The 17,460-nt window shown below is 47.3% G+C and overlaps 1 protein-coding gene across 6 annotated transcripts in view; it reads right to left on the minus strand.

Moving 5' to 3' along the window:
- The window catches only part of TSPAN15 (tetraspanin 15), a 76,218-nt gene extending 61,195 nt beyond the window's left edge, over window positions 1-15,023 (minus strand). Inside the window, exon 1 of one of the 6 annotated variants that reach the window (XM_072628750.1) lies at window positions 14,756-15,023. In XM_072628750.1, the coding sequence (XP_072484851.1) occupies window positions 14,756-14,854 (99 nt within the window). In that variant the 5' untranslated portion in view covers window positions 14,855-15,023. The remainder of the gene's footprint in view (window positions 1-14,755) is intronic. The other 5 variants (XM_072628751.1, XM_072628755.1, XM_072628752.1 and 2 more) reach the window with 5 other exon arrangements.
- Window positions 15,024-17,460: the final 2,437 nt, after the last annotated feature.

Genomic DNA, 17,460 nt, shown 5'->3' on the forward strand with positions numbered 1-17,460 from the left:
ACTTGGAAAGAGGACTTGGAGATCCTCTAATAATAACGAAACAAAGATAAAGCTCATAATTCTGTAGTGCTATAAGGCTAGCAAAACACATCACGAACATCATCTCATTTGATTCTCCCAGTAACAATGTGAAGTAGGTGCTAGTAAGTGTCTGAGGTGACATTCAAACCTAACTCTTGAGATCCAAGTCATTTCATCCTCACAACAACCCTGCGAGCCAGAGGCTGCTACTATCCTCATTCCACAGATGAGGACACTGAGGCTCTGGAAAAAGTTAAGAGACCTACTCAAGATTGCACAGGTAATAAATATTTGGGTAAGATTTGAATCTAGGTCTTACTCAATCCAAATCCAATACTCTAGCCACCAAGTCACTATGTTTCTGTGTCTAGACCAGGTCTCTCATTTTACACATGAGGAAAACAAAGCACACACAGGGAAGTGTTTGGCTCAGTGAGTCAGAGGCAGAGCCACAAACAGCAACTTGTCCTCTATTCTCCCCTTTGTTATTGCAGCAGCCCCCTGAGACCTCGGCCCAGGAGAGAGTCCCAAACAGCACCAAAGCTCCCCAGGTTATAACCTGTGCCTTGTTCTAGGCCTGGAGCCTGCTGGGAAGGGGAGGGAGGGAGAGGTCCCCAACAGAACATGGCAGCATCAGGACATCCTGTGAGGGGGACAGGGACAGCTCCCAGGGCAGGAAATCCCTGCTCTGAAACTTATCATAGAGGGCTGCCTAAAGGTTAAATGATTTACCTAGGGTCACACAAAAAGTGCATAGGGTGGGGTCAGGTTAGGTGCTCACTCTGCTCCTGGTACTGGGCAGAAGACTGGAAAGACAAAGATAACCAAAGTGCCTGGCCTCAAATAGCTTATATTCCAGTGGGAGGGGGGGGGCGAGGAAGAGGCTGAAAAGGATGGGGAGGGACAGCAAGGCTGCTCTACCCAAAGGAGAACGGCTGGGGCCCCTCCTGAAATGCATATGTCAGGAGAGGGGTCCCTAGACACAGGCATCTCCTCCTGGTGGGAAGGAGGAGGATACTGTCATGGATAATGACATCCACACAGAGAAGCTTACAAAGCATGTCATTGGACGTCCACGGCCACCCTTACCCTACAGTTACCGCAGGGATTCTTAGCTCCATTTTACAGACGGGACTGGGGGCTCAGAAGAATAAAACAGTCTGTCCAGTTTTCCTTACTAAGGTCAGAGGCCGGGTTTGGACCCAGGTCTCTCCTGATGCAAAGGCCAACATCCCTTCTCTGGAAGAAAAAAAAGCTAACCATTTTCACAAAAGAAATTATATCCAAATCACTCAGGAGTAACTAGATTTCAGGGCTCCTGGATTCTCTCAGTGACTCGGGTTCATTGCAGGAGTGAGTCACATCTGTGATTCAGTCCTCCTCCTAAAGCCAGGCAAGCGAGCTATCTCAGTAAACATCCCTCTCACTTGGCTGAGAGCCCTTATTAAAGTTTTGCCAGTCATCTCTCTTCCAGACCCTGGAAAGTACCAATGTCCAAACTTGCCCCCAGTCAAAGGGGGTCACCAGTCCCGGGCATCTGCCTGGGCCAGGAGGAAGCTTCCAGACGTAGCTTCAGTTTTGAACTCAATGGAGCAGGTGTCTGGCTTGGGGAACTTTCCGGATATTTGAAGGCCTGTTGGCTCTCCCATTGATTTCTCCTGGCAACTTGCAGAAGGAAGAAAAAGGACCTCTAGCCGTGGGCCTCCATCCATCCAATCAATCAATCAGTCAATCAGCCTTTGTCAAGAACTCACTATGTACCAGGCTGAGCTCCAGCCCTGCACCCACTCCACACTGCTGCCAAACCAGCCTCATCTCTTGCTATCTCCAAGTCCTAGGGAAGCCCTCTGCCCATCTCTGAAACATCCTCACACAAGATGAAAGGGATCTCAGATTTCACTGCCTTCCCCATTTCACAGATGAAAAAACTGAGATCAAGAGAGGCTGTGACTTGCCACATTCACATAGCAGTAAGTCCCAGGAAGGGGATCCCCAGAGCCTTTAAGATAAGAGGCAGGGCTCTTCTCCCTCCATCTCTGCCCAGTGAGATGGCTAGTCAGTCAGAAAAGCACCACCCCATGCCAGGCAAGGGTCTCAAGGAGCTGGGGGTACAAAGAAAGGCCAGGACACATTCCCAAGGCACTAGCAGGGTCTGTGCCAGGCCTCTACAGGACATATGGAAGAAAACCCCAGAGCGGCCACCAAAGGAGGCACAAAGTGGGATTTGAACTGAGTCTGGAAGGAAGCCCCAGGAGCAGGGGGCAGCCCAAAGAAAATGTTCAGAGGGAGGCCAAGAAGAGGAGGAGGCCAGGAGGCCAATGTCACTGGAGCACAGACTACAAACCAGAGAAACAATCCCTGTCCTCAGGGAATTTACATACTAATGGGAGAAGACAACACAGAACAGATGGGAATGAGGTGGCCAAGTGTACAGTCAGAAGAGTCATCTTCCTGAGTTCAAATCTAGCCTCACTCTTACTAGGTGGGTGAACCCGTTTGCCTCAGTTGCCTCATCTGTAAAATGACCTGGAGAAGGAAATGGCAAAGCAGTATAGTATCCCTGCCAAGAAAACCCCAAATGGTGTCACAAAGACTGATTTGAAAGGTGTCTGAAATACAAAAGATCATAAAATCCTAGATTAAAGCAGAAACAGACCCTGGAAAACCTCTAGCCCAATCTCTCCTCCTTTTAAAGAGAAATAAGGTGACCAGTCCCAGGACACACAGGTAGAAAGAGGCACAGACAATCTTCAGACCCACTGCCATGCTTTTTCCATTGGCCTTCATAATAATCTGTGTTCGCTGCTCTGGCCACAACCCTTCCCACTGGACAATTTTTTAGCAAATCATTTCCTTTTCTGAAATCTCTTCATTTTCTTCATCTGTCAAATGAGGATCACAACACATGTAGCCTGATAGCACTTTACCAAGAGCTCATAAGTTTAAAAGTGCTGCATCAATAGGAGCCATCCTTAACTTCTCCTTTTACAAAGGGGAAAACTGAGAGAGAAGGGCTCCAGGCCTTATCCAAGGTGCCACAACCCAGAAGCACCAGAGCCAAGACTCAAAGCCAGGTCTCAGCCTCCAGATCCAGCAATCTCCCTCTGACACCATATTGCTCCTAACAACCATAGGAGAGAAGGAATTTATCTATTATCCCTATTTTGCAGATGGGGAAACCAAGGTTGGCAGAGGGTAAGTGACTAGCCCTGGCTTCCATAGCACATCAACACCAGAGCAGGTATTCTTTCATTGCCCCATAGCTGCCCCACCTGAGCTGACGTGCATTTGGTAACAAGGTGGCTCAGCAGCCCTGAGCCTCAGGGAGTCCCTTCCTCATACACCCCATCTCCACCGCACCCTGAAGAGAAGGGGATCATCCAATCACTGTACAAATGAAGAAACCGAAAAACTAGGAACTAGCCCAGGGTCACAGGTTCCTCCAGACGAGGCTCCTAGGAGTTAGGCTAGGAGGGAACCAGCAGATGGACCTTACCCTGGAGCTGACTCCAGGGACTCATGAGAATGACCTTCAAGGATTGGAAGGAATGTCAGATGGAAGAGAGATTAGATTTATTTTGGGGAAGTGGGAGGAGGGGCTGGAGATTACTAACTGGCTATGAAGTAAAAACAAAAGACTTCATAAGTTTTTTTTTTTTTTAATGGGACAAGAAGAAAGGATGCAGCTTGAAATCCAGTTCCGATCCCAAAGGTGTGTCACTGAGGACGGCCCAGCGTCAGCTCCGTCTTCATGGGACTCCACCACCCTCCACTAACCCAAGCCAAACCCCTCTCGGCCTGCTTCAGCAATCATGTCAGTAAAAATTTACCACCAGTGGCCAAAGCAGCATGAGGAGGGGAGGGAGGGGGGACAACAACGACTAGAGTCATAAAGACCCAGGTTCATTTCCTGCCTCTGAAGCTTTACTAGCTGGGTGACCTTGAACAAATCACTGAACCATTCTGGGCCTGTTTCCTCAAGCAAATGGAGATAAATAATACAGGTAGTGCCTATGTCACAGGGTTATGGTGAGCCTCAGATGACAATGTAAGAAAAGCGCTGCTAATCTTGAATCCCTACATAACTGGGGCAGTGGGAGAGAGAGGTTGGACCCTCAATTTCACAAGTGTAGGGAATTGCTGGGGTGCAGACCTTCCCCAGTGAGGCAGACAGAAAGTCTGAGAGATTTCTCTGGGATGGGCAGACTGCATGATGTAACCAAAGTGAGTTACACAGCTAATAACGTCAGAGGTGGTCCTTAGTCCAAGTCTCTATCAGAGCACTGTTGCCCGTAAGCACCATGGGAGGTGGGGAACTTTTTATTATTCCACTGTCTCTCCATGAAAATGTCATTTGTATTTTCTTGCTGAGATATTTTCTTGACTTTTTAAACTCACTTTTGACAAATGCTTTATATTAACTTTAATTATGTTTTTATTAATTTTAATTAATAAGCATATTCTACTAATTATGTTAAATTTCTCCAAGAAATGGTAAAAATCTCCATTAAGATTCTGATGGCCAACTATCCTCAGAGGCCTTCAGAGTTCCAGGGACCTAGCTCTCTACCAAACCACAGAGAAACTTTTCACTTGATCTCCCAACCCGCTGGGAGAGGCCTCTGAAACCACAGTTTATCAGAATTGCCCAGAGCTCCACCCAAACCTCAGGTGGAGTCACCAGAAAAGATTCCATTAAGCCGATATGGAAGGAGAAAGATCAGGTCACAGACACTCAAAACACCTGCAGAAGCTAAGAGACTTTTCAGGTTCTCCAGGTTTCTTTGGTTTCATGTCTGACTATATATATATATGTATATGCTACGTCAATATTATACATATATGTATATATAATATGTTAACATCTACAGACCCCCATTTCTTCAAAAAAAAGAGGAGGGAGGTGTCTCTAAATTCCAAATATTCTGAAGCAGGGATGGGGAACTTTTGACCTTGAGGACACTTGTGGCCTCCTAGGTCCTCAAAAGTGGCCCCTTGACTGAATCTAAATTTCACAGAACACATCCCCTTAATAAAAAGGATTTGTTATATGAAACTTGGACTCAGTCAAAAGGCTGTACCCAAGGGCCTAGAAGGTCACATGTGGTCTCAAGGTCACAAGTTCTCCACCCCCATACCTGAAGTAAATAAGATGAAATTCATTAGTCCTGCTAAAAAGACCCAAATACTGTTGCTGTCTGATCGTCATCTACAAGGGAGTAACGTTCACTGAGAAGGCTAACAGGAAACCTAACTTAATTCTTTCTAATCAGTCATTTCCCACTGCCTCCAGTTTCAACAGCCTTCCCCACTGAAGTTACCTTCCACCTCCTTTAAAAGTATCTCCTAAACAAGGTGATACCCTGCCAAAAGTAAACTCCTTGAGCACAGGAGGAATTTTTCACCTTAGTGCCTGGCACAAAACCGGCTGAGTAAATGCTAGTGGACTGAGTGTGTGCTCTCAGATCTCCAGGGACAAAGATGTCCGTTATAATCACAAAACACTCAGTTTCCTCCTTTTATGGTTCTTTCTATTTATACCAGATGAGTGGGTATTTCCCAGATTTTCCTTATTTCATTCCTATCAGTTCCTAAAAGATTTCCCAAACTTCTCTAGTTCTTTATAGTCAGCATTTCTTATGGCACAAAATACTCCATTTTGTTTAGGTATCCCAATGTGTTTAGCCATTCCCCAACTGATGGGCATCGACTTTGTTTCCAGGTCTTGGCTCCCCCTAAAAGTGTGACCTTTTAAATGCATTTGGCCAAGAACAGATCAAAGCATCTACCCACTGAGTTTCACCTTGGATGGGAGAGGGAAAGACTTTAGACAGCTGCTCATAACCCAGGGACCACTGAGCAGATCAGAGCAAGGAAGGCCCTAAAGTGGAGACCTGGCTCTAGTGTTTATAACTTGGGTGTGCTGGTCATTGGCCAGTCTCTTAAACTCTCAGCTTCCATTATCAGTAAAATGAAGACTAGAGGATCTCCAAGGACCTTCTGGCTCTAGACCCATATATGCACCTTTTCTGCCCAGCTCTGGTAACTCTGGAGGTGCAGCAGAAAAGCCTAAGGAGTCTGAAACAGGAAGAGACTGGCCTCTACAGTGACTAACTGTTGTGTGCTCTATGTTCTATGTTCTATGTCCTAAGGCCCGTTCCAGCTCTGACATTCTATATTCTTTGTTCTAAGACTCTTCACAGTTCTGATGTTCTATGTTCTAAGGCCCCTTCCAACTCTGACATTCTATATTCTAGTTTCTTCATGATTCTATCCTCTGTCCCATTCTCACTCAGAATTTCACATTATCTTTAATATATATCCCAAATCTTTTGGCAGGGATAGGGAGAGGTCTCCTCCCTACCCTTGAACCCAATATATTAGGAAACTTAAAAAACCTAAGAAAATCATTTCTGAAGCACATGAGTTCACCTTCTCGGTGCTGCTGGCTCAGGATGGTGTCTAACTCTGAGACCAAAGCTCCTTCCCTGAGGATGCTGGTCTGCAATTCCAAGGCACCAGTCAGATGCCCAGGGGCCCCAATGAGAAAATAAGATCTTCCAAAGTCTCTGTTCTACTCTGCTCTCCCTCCCCCTCACAGTATTTATTTTTTTTCATGTTTTTCCCCACTATGAGAAAATCCCCCTATCTGTGGCTCCCTAGGGCCCAGCACCAAGGCCGTAGAACTGCTGGGTTACTCAAACCTCAGCTACTCTTTCCTACCTATGATCCAAAGACCTTGTATTCAGAGCAGGATGGGAACTCAAAACCATCTAGGCTAAGCCCTTCATTGTACAGAAGAGCAAAGTGAGAATAAAAGGAATGACTTGGAGAGGGTCTGGTACACATGGGTCTGAGGTAAGATCTGGACCCTGATCTTTGGAACTCCGGGCTCATCTGAGTCCTCCCAGCTCTTCAAGGTCCAGTGCCAAATGCTCATTCAGACTCAGGCTGTTTTCTCCGACACTCCCAACCGCTCTGCAGGAATGACAATCTTTTATAAAGAAGAGATAGCTGTATCACTACTCAGGTTGGCTAAACGCTTTACAAGCATTATCCTGTTTCACCCAAAACACAACCTGCAGAGAGAGGAACTTTTACTTTAACTGGGCCTGCAATTTCATTAGAGGAGCAGGTTCCTGAGGGGAGCTTTCTGGCTTGGGCTCTATACCCAAACCGCTTTAGAGAACAGCCTGGAGGTGTCAGAGGTGACACCCAAACCCAGATCTTCCTGATTCTAGGGACCAGCTCTGTATCCACCAGTCTTTGCTGTCTCTTGAGGTCACTACTACAGGACTTATAATCCCCATTTTACAGGAAAAAAAACAACAACTGAAGCTTAGAGAGGTTGTGATTTACCTAGGATCACAAGGCAAAATTTGAACTCAGATCTCTCATGCTCCACCAATCTGGTCCAACCACCTCATTCTACAGATGATGACACTAAGACTCAGAGACATAAAAAGACTGCACAAGGTTACACAGGCAGGATGTGGCAGAGTTGGGATTTGAACCCAGGTTCTATGGCTCCAGATGACAGAGTAGGATACTTCCTCACCCCACAGCAGAAAAAACATGGGACTGGGACAAAAACTGCTAGGTTCCAATAGCTGCTCTAACAAGTCTTCACTGAACTAATAAGGACATGTCTTGGGGCACCTTGGTTTTTCTTCTGCAAAATGGGCACAATGATACTCAGAGTCCATACCTCATAGGCACTTTTGAGAGCAAAGTGCTTTGCATAAACTTTCAAATGCGAGAGAAGTGAGTTGCTGTCACTCCCTCTCCCAAAGCTGCAGTTCCTCATCTCTAATTTGTTTAAACAGATTCCTGCTTTCACTGGTGTAGAAGACACCCCATCAGCACCCAATCTATCTTTTGGAACAGTCATTTGTAATGCTGGGGTCTCATCACACCCGTCTCTCACTCTCTTACGAAAAAGTTCTTTGTGAACCCGGAAATGTCATGTAAATGGGGGGTTATAATGATTAAAGACTGGTTGGGGGGGAGGAGGGAGACGGGGCAGGAGAGAAACAGATCAGTGCTTCATCAGCACACACATCTCCCAGGATAGATGCTAGCTCACATTCCATCAAAGCACACTGGCCATCCATCTCTAGATCATTTATAGTCTGAAAGGCTAAGAGATTTACCCTGCACAACAAAACTAGGATGTGCCAGAGATAAGGTCTCTCTGACTCCAAGGCCAGCCCTAGTCTCTCCATTCAAGATCCTCAGAGAGCACAGGAGAAAGAGCAGAGGACATGGTTTTGACAGCCACCACTGATATTGCCTAGGAAAATCAGCGAAATTCTCAGGACCTCAGTTTTTCCATCTGTAACACGAGGGGATTAGATTGAATAACCTGTGAGTTCCCTTCCATCTCTAAATCTATGATCATTTAATATTAGCTTCTACTTCAGCACTGAAACACCCCTAAGATCCACCTACCCACTGCTGTAAAACTGCCTTCCCTATGGTTGCCCACACTCTCTAGGGACCCAATGTCACCCTGAAACTTTGGACTACCTTGAAATTGGTCTGGGGAGAGATTCTTCTCCAGAAGAAAAATGCTGTTTAAAATGGATTAACATCCTCAGAAAGAAAACCACCAACTGAGCAGGGACTGCTTATCACTGCTGACTTTGGAAAGTAAATAGCCCTTTGCCCCTGCTCAGAAACAACAACTAGGTTTCACTGTGAGTGGTTTTCAAAGCCTAGGCCCAGCCTGCCTTTCTTTTTGCCAGGCAGGGCTAACTGAGAAACCAGTTCCTAATAAATCCCTCCCCTGGTCTCCCACTGCTATTCAAACTCAGAAACCTGAGGAGTAGCAGGCTTCATGTACTAATGGAAGTCTCTGGTCCCTGGAGAGATGGAGTGTCAGGCATTCTTGTCAGCAATCTGAATCCCAGCTCTGCCCCTTAACTAGCTTCAGAACCTTAGAAAAGTCATTTAAAATCCCTAAGCCTCAGGATCCTCCTCTGTAAAATGGGGGAAATTGAACTAGATCAGGGAGTGGGATCCCTAAATTTGGAGGGGGGGTTAATATATTTTGATAACTACATTTTCAGATAACTGGTTTATTTTGTAATGCTAAGTAATTTATTTTATTTAAAACATCTAAATTTAAAACATTCTGGGATTTAAAAACACTCTGGGAAGGGTTCCACCAGACTGTCAAAGGGACTCAGGACCCAAAAAGAATCCCTACACTTGACGATAAGGTCCATTCCAGCTCTAAACCCTAGGATCCTCCCCCATCCTCCTTAAGCCTCCCATGGGATAGAGAATGGAAACCATGTCCAGTTCAGCAGCCCAGTGGACCGTGGATGGGGAGCCCAGGCTGCTACTCAGGTTCTGCTGCTTTGCAGTTTGGGGGCTGGGAAAGAGCCTTCACATTCCTGGGTCTTGGTTTCTTCCTCTTTAAAAGGAAGGTAACAATCTTTCAGTACCAACCACAGAGAGCCATCCTGGAGGAGAGGTCCTGTTGAGGAGTGAAAATACATGACTACTCATCACTGAGAGCCCTGAGAGGTCTAACCACTCTCCCTATCAGTTCTTACCTGGCCCAAAGCTTAAGAATTCTCAAAGGAATGAAATTAGGAAGGGGAGGGAAGAAGGCAGGGGGAATGAGGCTCAAGCCTTCATTGCTTGACAGGAAAGGGGAAGCAACCTGATTCCCACTCACTTGGTAAAAATGACCAGATTGAACTTGAACCTGGCTCGTTAGAACAGGGCGGGGCATAAGGAGCAACTTTTCAGGAACTAGGTTAGCAAACAGCCCCAAAGGCTGTTACAAGTTTTCTTTACCTGGGACCAAGAATCCAAAAAGAATCCAGGGACAGCTTTCAGGGTCCATGCACTTGGAGGAGAAAAAAAATGACCCCTTTACTTTCACCACCTTCAAGTTCCACAGCTAATGAGGGTTTGAAAATAGGTCTCAAAATATTGAAGCAGCAATTTGGGGGCGGGGGAGACCTTGACAACTTGGGGGAATGAGGGAATGCCCAGAGGAGAGGGGAGGAAGGGGGAACCACTTGAGTTGAGTCTTGAAAGGAGGCAAGGATTCTAAGGAGGGCACATTCCAGGCATGGGAAGAGGGGGCAGCAACTTGGCCAGCTTGTTGGAATAGGGGCTGCAGAATGGCTCTAGAGAAAGAGCTGGAGGAGGCAAACTGTGAAGGGCATTTAATGCCAAATAAAGAAGTTTTATATTTCATCAAAGAGTAAACGACCTGCACCGGAGGTCTGTGAATTTTTTTGTTAGATATAGGTAAGTATATTTCAACATAATGGGGTCCACAGAGGTTTCACCAGACTGCCGGGGGGGCCATGACACAAAAATTGTTAAGTGTCCTATTAGAGACGTGGGAGCCACTGAAATTCAGTAAGCAGGGCAGTGACAATCAGACCCCATGTCCAAGACACCTGGGGGATCCAAATAGCTAATTGGGAAGTAACCCTCAAAGCAAGGAATCAGAAATCTGGCTGATGACTGCTGGTGCTTTGAGATCGAAGACTGAGCACAAACCTGATAGGAAGGGGAATGTCTAAGTCCGTCATGAAAGAGAAGACACAGGCAGCACTCCCTTCCCCAACCAGAGCAGGGTGGGAGGAGGCCATGGCTGAAGAGGAACTGTAACTACGCCAACAGAATTCAGAGATTGTCACAGCTCTTAGTTCTGGAAGTACTCCTAGGAGACCAGCTAGCCACATAAATTCGCTGTAAAGAGGACCAAAGGGTAATGTGATTTGTGTAAGACTCCACAGCTACTTAAGAGCAGGGCGGTGGTGAAGTGGATAGAGCACTGGGCTTCCTGACTCAGGTCAGGAACACCTTAGTTTAAATCTATTCTCTGACACTTTCTAGTTGTGTGACCCTGGGCAAGTCATTTCACCCTGTCTGCCTCATCTGTAAAATGAGCTAGAGAAGTAAATGGCAAACCACTCCAGGATTTTTGCCAAGAAAACCCCAAAAGGGGTCACAAAGAGTTGGACAACTGAAAACTATTAAACAGTAACAACACACAACTAGTAACTTAGTGGTGGAGCTGGAACTAAAACCCAGGTTCTAGACTCCTAATTTAGTCCCCTGTGGACTATACCAGTCCTTAGGAAAGGAGTTGGAATATTGAAAAGTTTCATTTATCAGGGAGTGTGGAATGGCAGATAGAGAGCTAAACTCAGGGTTTAGAAAGTAACCTGGATTCAAAGCCCATCCTCCTACACTAGCTTACATGATCCTGGGCAAGTAAATAAACCTCTCTGCATTGGTGTCCTTTTCTGTAAAATGGGGGTTATAATGCCTGAAGTACCCAGGGGGTACTAAAGAGAGTTGCTTGTTGGAAGGTTTAAATGAGATCACACAGCCCAGGGAAAAAAGGGGGCTAGATTTTGAATCAAAGGAATGAGATAAGGTCACTTACTAGCTATGAGATCTTGGGCTGGTCATTTCTCCTCTATAGTGCAGGGTTTCCTCATCTGCAAAATGGATGGGGTAGGATGGATTGATTAGAGGGCCTCTGAGACCCCTTTCAGTTCTAACTAAATGATCCTCTGAGATATATACACAATGTGTGTATATTTTATATGTGTCTATATACATCATATGCATATTACACACACAAACAAGGCTTTACAAACTTTAAAGGATTTAATGAATGCCGGCAGGTAATCACACACGGACTAGGAGTAGCCCTGGGTGGTGTAAGCACAGGCTTTGTGGCTTCTTATGCAAAGTGTGAAGTCTTGTGGTCACTTCTCTTATTTTTATAAACTACCTTCGGATACAATGTAGAAGTAGGAGAGTAGAGAAGTAGGTGACCACTGTGTTGTCCATGTAGATATTTCTGAGCAGGGCAAGTCTTCCTCCTCCACAGTGGGCTCTCCATGCAGCTGCCAAACGGATGTTCCTAAAACACAGCTCTGACCCTGTAAACTCCTCTACTCAAAAATCTCCAGTGGCTCCCTACTGCCTCTAAAATGTCATTTCATTGGTATAGAGTACTTCTAGCTGAGGAAACTGGAGCTGCCAGTGCAGGTCAGCCCCTCTTCTGTGACTTCCATTTGTAGAGAGTCAGATGACTTGCCCAGGATCACAGTTAGTCAAAGGCAGGACTTAAATCTTCCCCAGCTTTCTCTCCACTAACCCATATTGCCTCTGGGAGAGATACCAAAAATCCTCTTTGTATGTATCTTGCATGTACCTATATATATGTATGATAATATTTAACAGGGTAGCTAGGTAGTACAGTAGACAGAATAATGGATTTGGAGTCAGAAAGTCCTGAGTTCAAATCCTATCTCAGGCACTAGCTGTGTTACTTAACCTCTGTGTGCCTCAGTTTCCTCACCAGTAAAATAGGGATAATAATAGTACCTACCTCACAGGGTTGTTGGGAGGATCAAATGAGTTTAACAGGTTAAGTGCTTTGCAAACCTTATAATGATACATAAATTCTAGGTTTTGATATCATTAGTTTAGTGTATGTGCGTGTTGTGTTCCCTGTTAGAATAAAAACAAAGACTGTTTTTGTTTATTCCTTATATTCCAACACTTAGCATAGTATCTTGGAATATAGTAAGGTCTTAATAGAACATAGACTGATTAATATCTTACCCAATCTGGCTCCCACCCACCTTCCCAAATATTTTCCGTTACTCCCACTTTCTGTCCAACTGGTCTGCCCCTAGGCAGTGTGGCCCAGTTGGAAGGTATTCTAATTTGGAAGTCAAAGGACCTGGATTTGAAACCCGACTCTCCTACTTAATACCTGGGCCTCTGGGCTGTTCCACAAACAAAACACCCCATCTCTGGGGTTTTCTCTGGCTGTCCCCCACATCTGGAATTCTCTCCCTCCTCTGCTCAACTAGCAACAATCCCCATCCCCTTCCTTCAAGACCCAATGAAAACCCCCCCTTCTCCAGGAAGCCTTCCCTTTATTATTTTAATTTAGGAGCTTCTCTCTGTTAATTATTTCCTATTTATCCTCTCTATAAGGCTTACTTCGTATATATTTGGTTACTGACTGTCTCTCCCTCTTTGAGGACAGGGACCATCTTTTGGAATCCCCAGTGCTTAGCACAGGGCCTGGCACACAATTGACACTAAGCAAGTCACAACCTCATTCTGTTCCTTTTTCTGTAAAAAGTAAAAAGGTACTTTTTAAAAAAAACTGAACTCATGATTGCCTTGATATAAGAAGTTCAGGTAAGAAAACTTCCTTCACAAGGCAGATCTGCACCTGTTTTCAATTTATAGTCTTCGAGTCGCTCAGAACAAGGAGATTTAGTGCTTTGCCAGGAGGGTGTGTCTCATCTTGCCCTGAGGCAAGGCCAGAAGTCAGGACATACCCCCAAAATGCTGGTTGAATGGGATTGTCCAATTCTGGCAGTCACCTAAGAGGCACCAGACACCTCCATTTTGTGACTTTTCCAGAGCATCTCTAACAATAGGGGCTACTGTAATTTGAACCAGCTTTCCCCATTAAACCAAGTAGGAAAAGGGGTAACTCACTTGGCATCTTTGAAGAACCTGCCAAAGTTTCCGAGGGGTTAATAGCACAGTCCAAGTTTTTACCCTAGTAAAGGTTACCAAGCGCTCTCTGCTCAACCCCCTAGGCTGTAAACGAGTGTTACCTGCCTTCATTTCAGGGATGAAGAAAACTGACCCTTAGAGAAGGAAGTCATCTGGCCGGACATACATCCGCTAAGTGGATGTAAGCCTTAGACGTGATTCCACGTCTTCTGACATAAAACCCAGGACCTCCTTCCCCACGGGAGAGCTACCCTACCCTAGACACGCCGTCGCCAGGGTGCAGGTGCTCAGCAAACATTCCTTATCTTGCGATTATCTTTGTCCCGGATTCCGGGGGCCCCCTCCCTTTCCTGAATCGATCACCTCCAGAGTCTTAGATCTATAACTGGAAGGACCTTACCGGTTATCCAGACCAACACACTCGTTTTATACATGAGGAAACTTAGACCAGAAACCCAGACAAGTGCAGGGCTAGCCCAGGAAGTGAATCCGCCCCCCCTTCCAAATCCAATAAGCACCACACGTAATTAATTTGCCGTTAATAAACAGAATCCTACTTAAGATGCCCTGCGGACCAGTAGCTCCCGACGGGAAGGCGGAGTGGGCTGGGGTGCAAGTCACTAAAGAGGGAACCCAAATCCAAGCCATGGAAACAAGGCAGAAGAGAGCGGTCGGTCTACGCAGCCAGGCGGGCTCCGCACTAGCATCCGACCTTCCCTCTCTCCAGGTGCGTCCACCAGGTCTTCCCAGGAATGGCCAGTTACTTTCCCAGGGGGACTGGGGACTAGTGGGGAGAAGGGGTCAGTGACTCTCCCCCTCCTCTAGTCACACTCCTCCAGTTTATTCATTCTCCTCCGCGCGTCCCGCCCCTCCCCCGACTCGGGGTCCGAGTCTCCCCTTCCCCCCAAGGCTTCCCTTTTCGCCCCTCCCCCATGCTCCCCTCCCCTAGCGGTCCGCTTTCTCACATACACTTTTTCTTCTCCCTTTTCTTTCTCCCCCTCCCAACCAACATCCCACCCCGGGTTTTTGGAGGGCCCTCCGCCCACCCGGGGGAGGGGTCTCGGCCCCGGGGGTCGGGGCTGGACGGTTCCCACAGGCAGGCGGCTTTCCCCGCGGGAGCTACCTGCTCCCCGCCGGACCCGCCCCCGGCTTGGCCCCGGTGAGGGAGGGGGAGAGGGGTCAGCACGGGGTCACTCACCCAGAAGAACAAGGAGTAGACAACCAGCGAGAACTTGAGGCACAGGTAGGAGAAGCGCGCACAGTAGCGCACCTGCTCCGAGTCCCCGCGGGCCATCATCCTGCAACCGCCGCCGCCGAACTCTGACTCCGCCGCACGGCCTGGCCTGGCCCGGCCCGGCCCCACCTGCAGCTGCAGCTGCTGCGGGGGCCCGGCCAGAGTCCCGCCCCCTCAGCGACCGGCAGCGGTGCGAGCCAATCACCGTGCCCGGTCCTCGGAGGCCGCCAATGGGAGCGGACAGGGGCAGGGCATAGGCGGGGCCTCGTCGGAGGCGGGGAAGGGGCGGCCTCTTCGGGGCTGGCCCGGGAGTTCCGGGCGCACACAGCCGGCGCCTCCTCGGGGAGTGCTCCAGAGCTTCTCCGCGGGGGGCCGCTGGCCAACCTCTGATTGCCCGGATCTGGGGAGCTGGAGGGGGTCCCCAGGAGCATCACCTGCAGGCGTGGAAGGAGCGCTGGTGCCCTCGAGGGGGACAGACCCGAGGGCACGCGCGGGGACCGGGGATGGAGAGCGGAACGTGCGCCCCTCGAAGGAGGCCGGGTCGGAGGCTGCGCCAGAGAGTGAGGAGAGGGGCTCCCAGGACAGTCTGGTGCTTTCCGCAGCGAACCCGGCCCGGCCGCTTTGTCCTGCTCTGTTCGAGTGTCTCCCGCTTTAGAGGCAGGCGCTGTCCTCACCTTTGCTCGTGCCCCCTGCCCTCAGCGGCGCCAGTAGCAAAGGTTTGTTGAACCTGGGGGGATTGGGGTCCCCGGAGGAGGAGAAGCCGAGGCTTCGGGATCCCCTGCCAGGCCGGCCCTCTCATTTTACATCGGGGGGAGCGGGAGAGAGGAGGCAGGACTTGCCCAGAGCTGCAAATCTGGCAAGCCTGGGGTGGGATTGAACCCTGGCTCTGAGATGCCCTAGCTAAGAGCTGTTTGGGTTGTACGGATACAGAACCGAAAACCCATAATGACTACAAACTGAAATCGACAAGAGGCGCAAAAGGAAGCTGAACTTTGAGAAACGGGAAGGGAAAAAATCCACCGAAGTCCGACAGAATGCAAGAAAACATCTCCTCCCTCACAGCTAATAAGTGGGGGTCCACCGGGACAGAATAGGACGTATGTTAACCAAAGTTCCTCTATCTTTTTTGTTTGTTTATTTGATGACTCTAGACCCAGCACACTTTCCATGGGTTGGAGAAGGAGTTTCTGAGTGGCTTCACGTTGAGTTGTAGGTTTCAGAGCCCGGAAATTGATCTACAGAGGTCACCAGAGTCCAATCCCCTCCTTTTACTAAGAGGGAAACTGAGGGCAGGAGACAACCAAGTGACTTACCAACAGTCAGCCAGGTAAGTAGTAGAGCCCAGGTTTAAACTCGGGGCTTCTGAGTTCAAATACTGTGCTCTGTGGAGAACAGCACAAAAGGGAGCTGAAGGAGGAGGGGAGTAAAGGTACCCGAAATCTGAAACAGAACCAGAGGCTAGCAAGCCTGGGTCCCTCCCCAAAACGAGGCTTACCTATGTGCCAGGAACTGTGCCGAGTGCCATACAAATATTACAAAAATTACACATTTGATCCTCACGCTAACCCAGAGAGGCAAGTGCTGTTATTATCCCCATTTTACAGTTAAGGAAACTGAGGCAGGCAGCGGTGAAGTGACTAGCCCAGGGTCACACAGCTGCTAAGTGTCTGAGGCCCTATTTTAACTGGGGTCTTCCTGACTTTGCTGTAACACCAGCTGCCTCTGTGAATAATCCCCATCAGTTCAGCCTCCTCTTCCCGATTTCAGGGAGGTAAAATAATACTTGTCCTAGCAGGTTGTGGTAAGAATCAGTGGGATAAGGTATGTGAAATTCCTATGTAAATGAGTTACTGGTTTTTATAGTTTATATACACTGAATTAATCATTAGCTCAGGAATCTACATCTGCTTTTTTTTTTGTTCAATTACATGTAAACAAATTTTTTTTAAATTTTGAGTTCTATATTCTCTCTTTCACTCTCTCCCCTCCCTGAGAAGTCAAGCAACTTGATAAAGATTATACATGAGCAGAAAATTCCCAGATTAGCCATATTGCAAAAGAAAATACACACCAAAAAAAAAAAAACAAACCCTGGGAATAATAAAGAAAGTTTAAAAAGTACGCTTCAGTCTGCATTGCAATTCTATCAGTTCTTTGGGGGATGGACAACAGCTCAGGAATCTAGGCGGCACAATGGCTATTCTGCTGAAGTCAGGAAGACCCAAGTTGAACTCCTGCCTCAGATACTTACTAACAGTATGACTTTTTAGGAAGCACTTAACCACTCTCTGCCTCAGTTTCCTCATCTGTAAAATATGAATAGTAATAATAGCACCTACCTCCCAGGAGTTTTTTCAGGCTAAAATGAATTGTATTAAAGTGCTTTGTAAACCTTAAATCGCTTTGTAAATGCTAGTCGTAATAATGGACAAGACTCCCATTGCCTGGGTTCCCCCATCCCCTCAGTCTCAGTGTGTCTTCAAATACTTTTAGATTAAAAGGCAGAGGCTCAGAAAAATCCTTATGTGGTTTCCAAAGTCCCTATCTCCACCCCTTTTGGGGGTAGCAGATTTTCCCACTTAGTTCAATAAAATTCAGTAAGTATTATTGAGAACTTATGTGCTCTGGGCACTGGGAATACAGAGGCAACATGAGAAACAGGAACTTAC

Source organism: Notamacropus eugenii, chromosome 1 (assembly GCF_028372415.1).
Source record: "Notamacropus eugenii isolate mMacEug1 chromosome 1, mMacEug1.pri_v2, whole genome shotgun sequence".
Lineage (NCBI taxonomy): Eukaryota > Metazoa > Chordata > Mammalia > Diprotodontia > Macropodidae > Notamacropus > Notamacropus eugenii.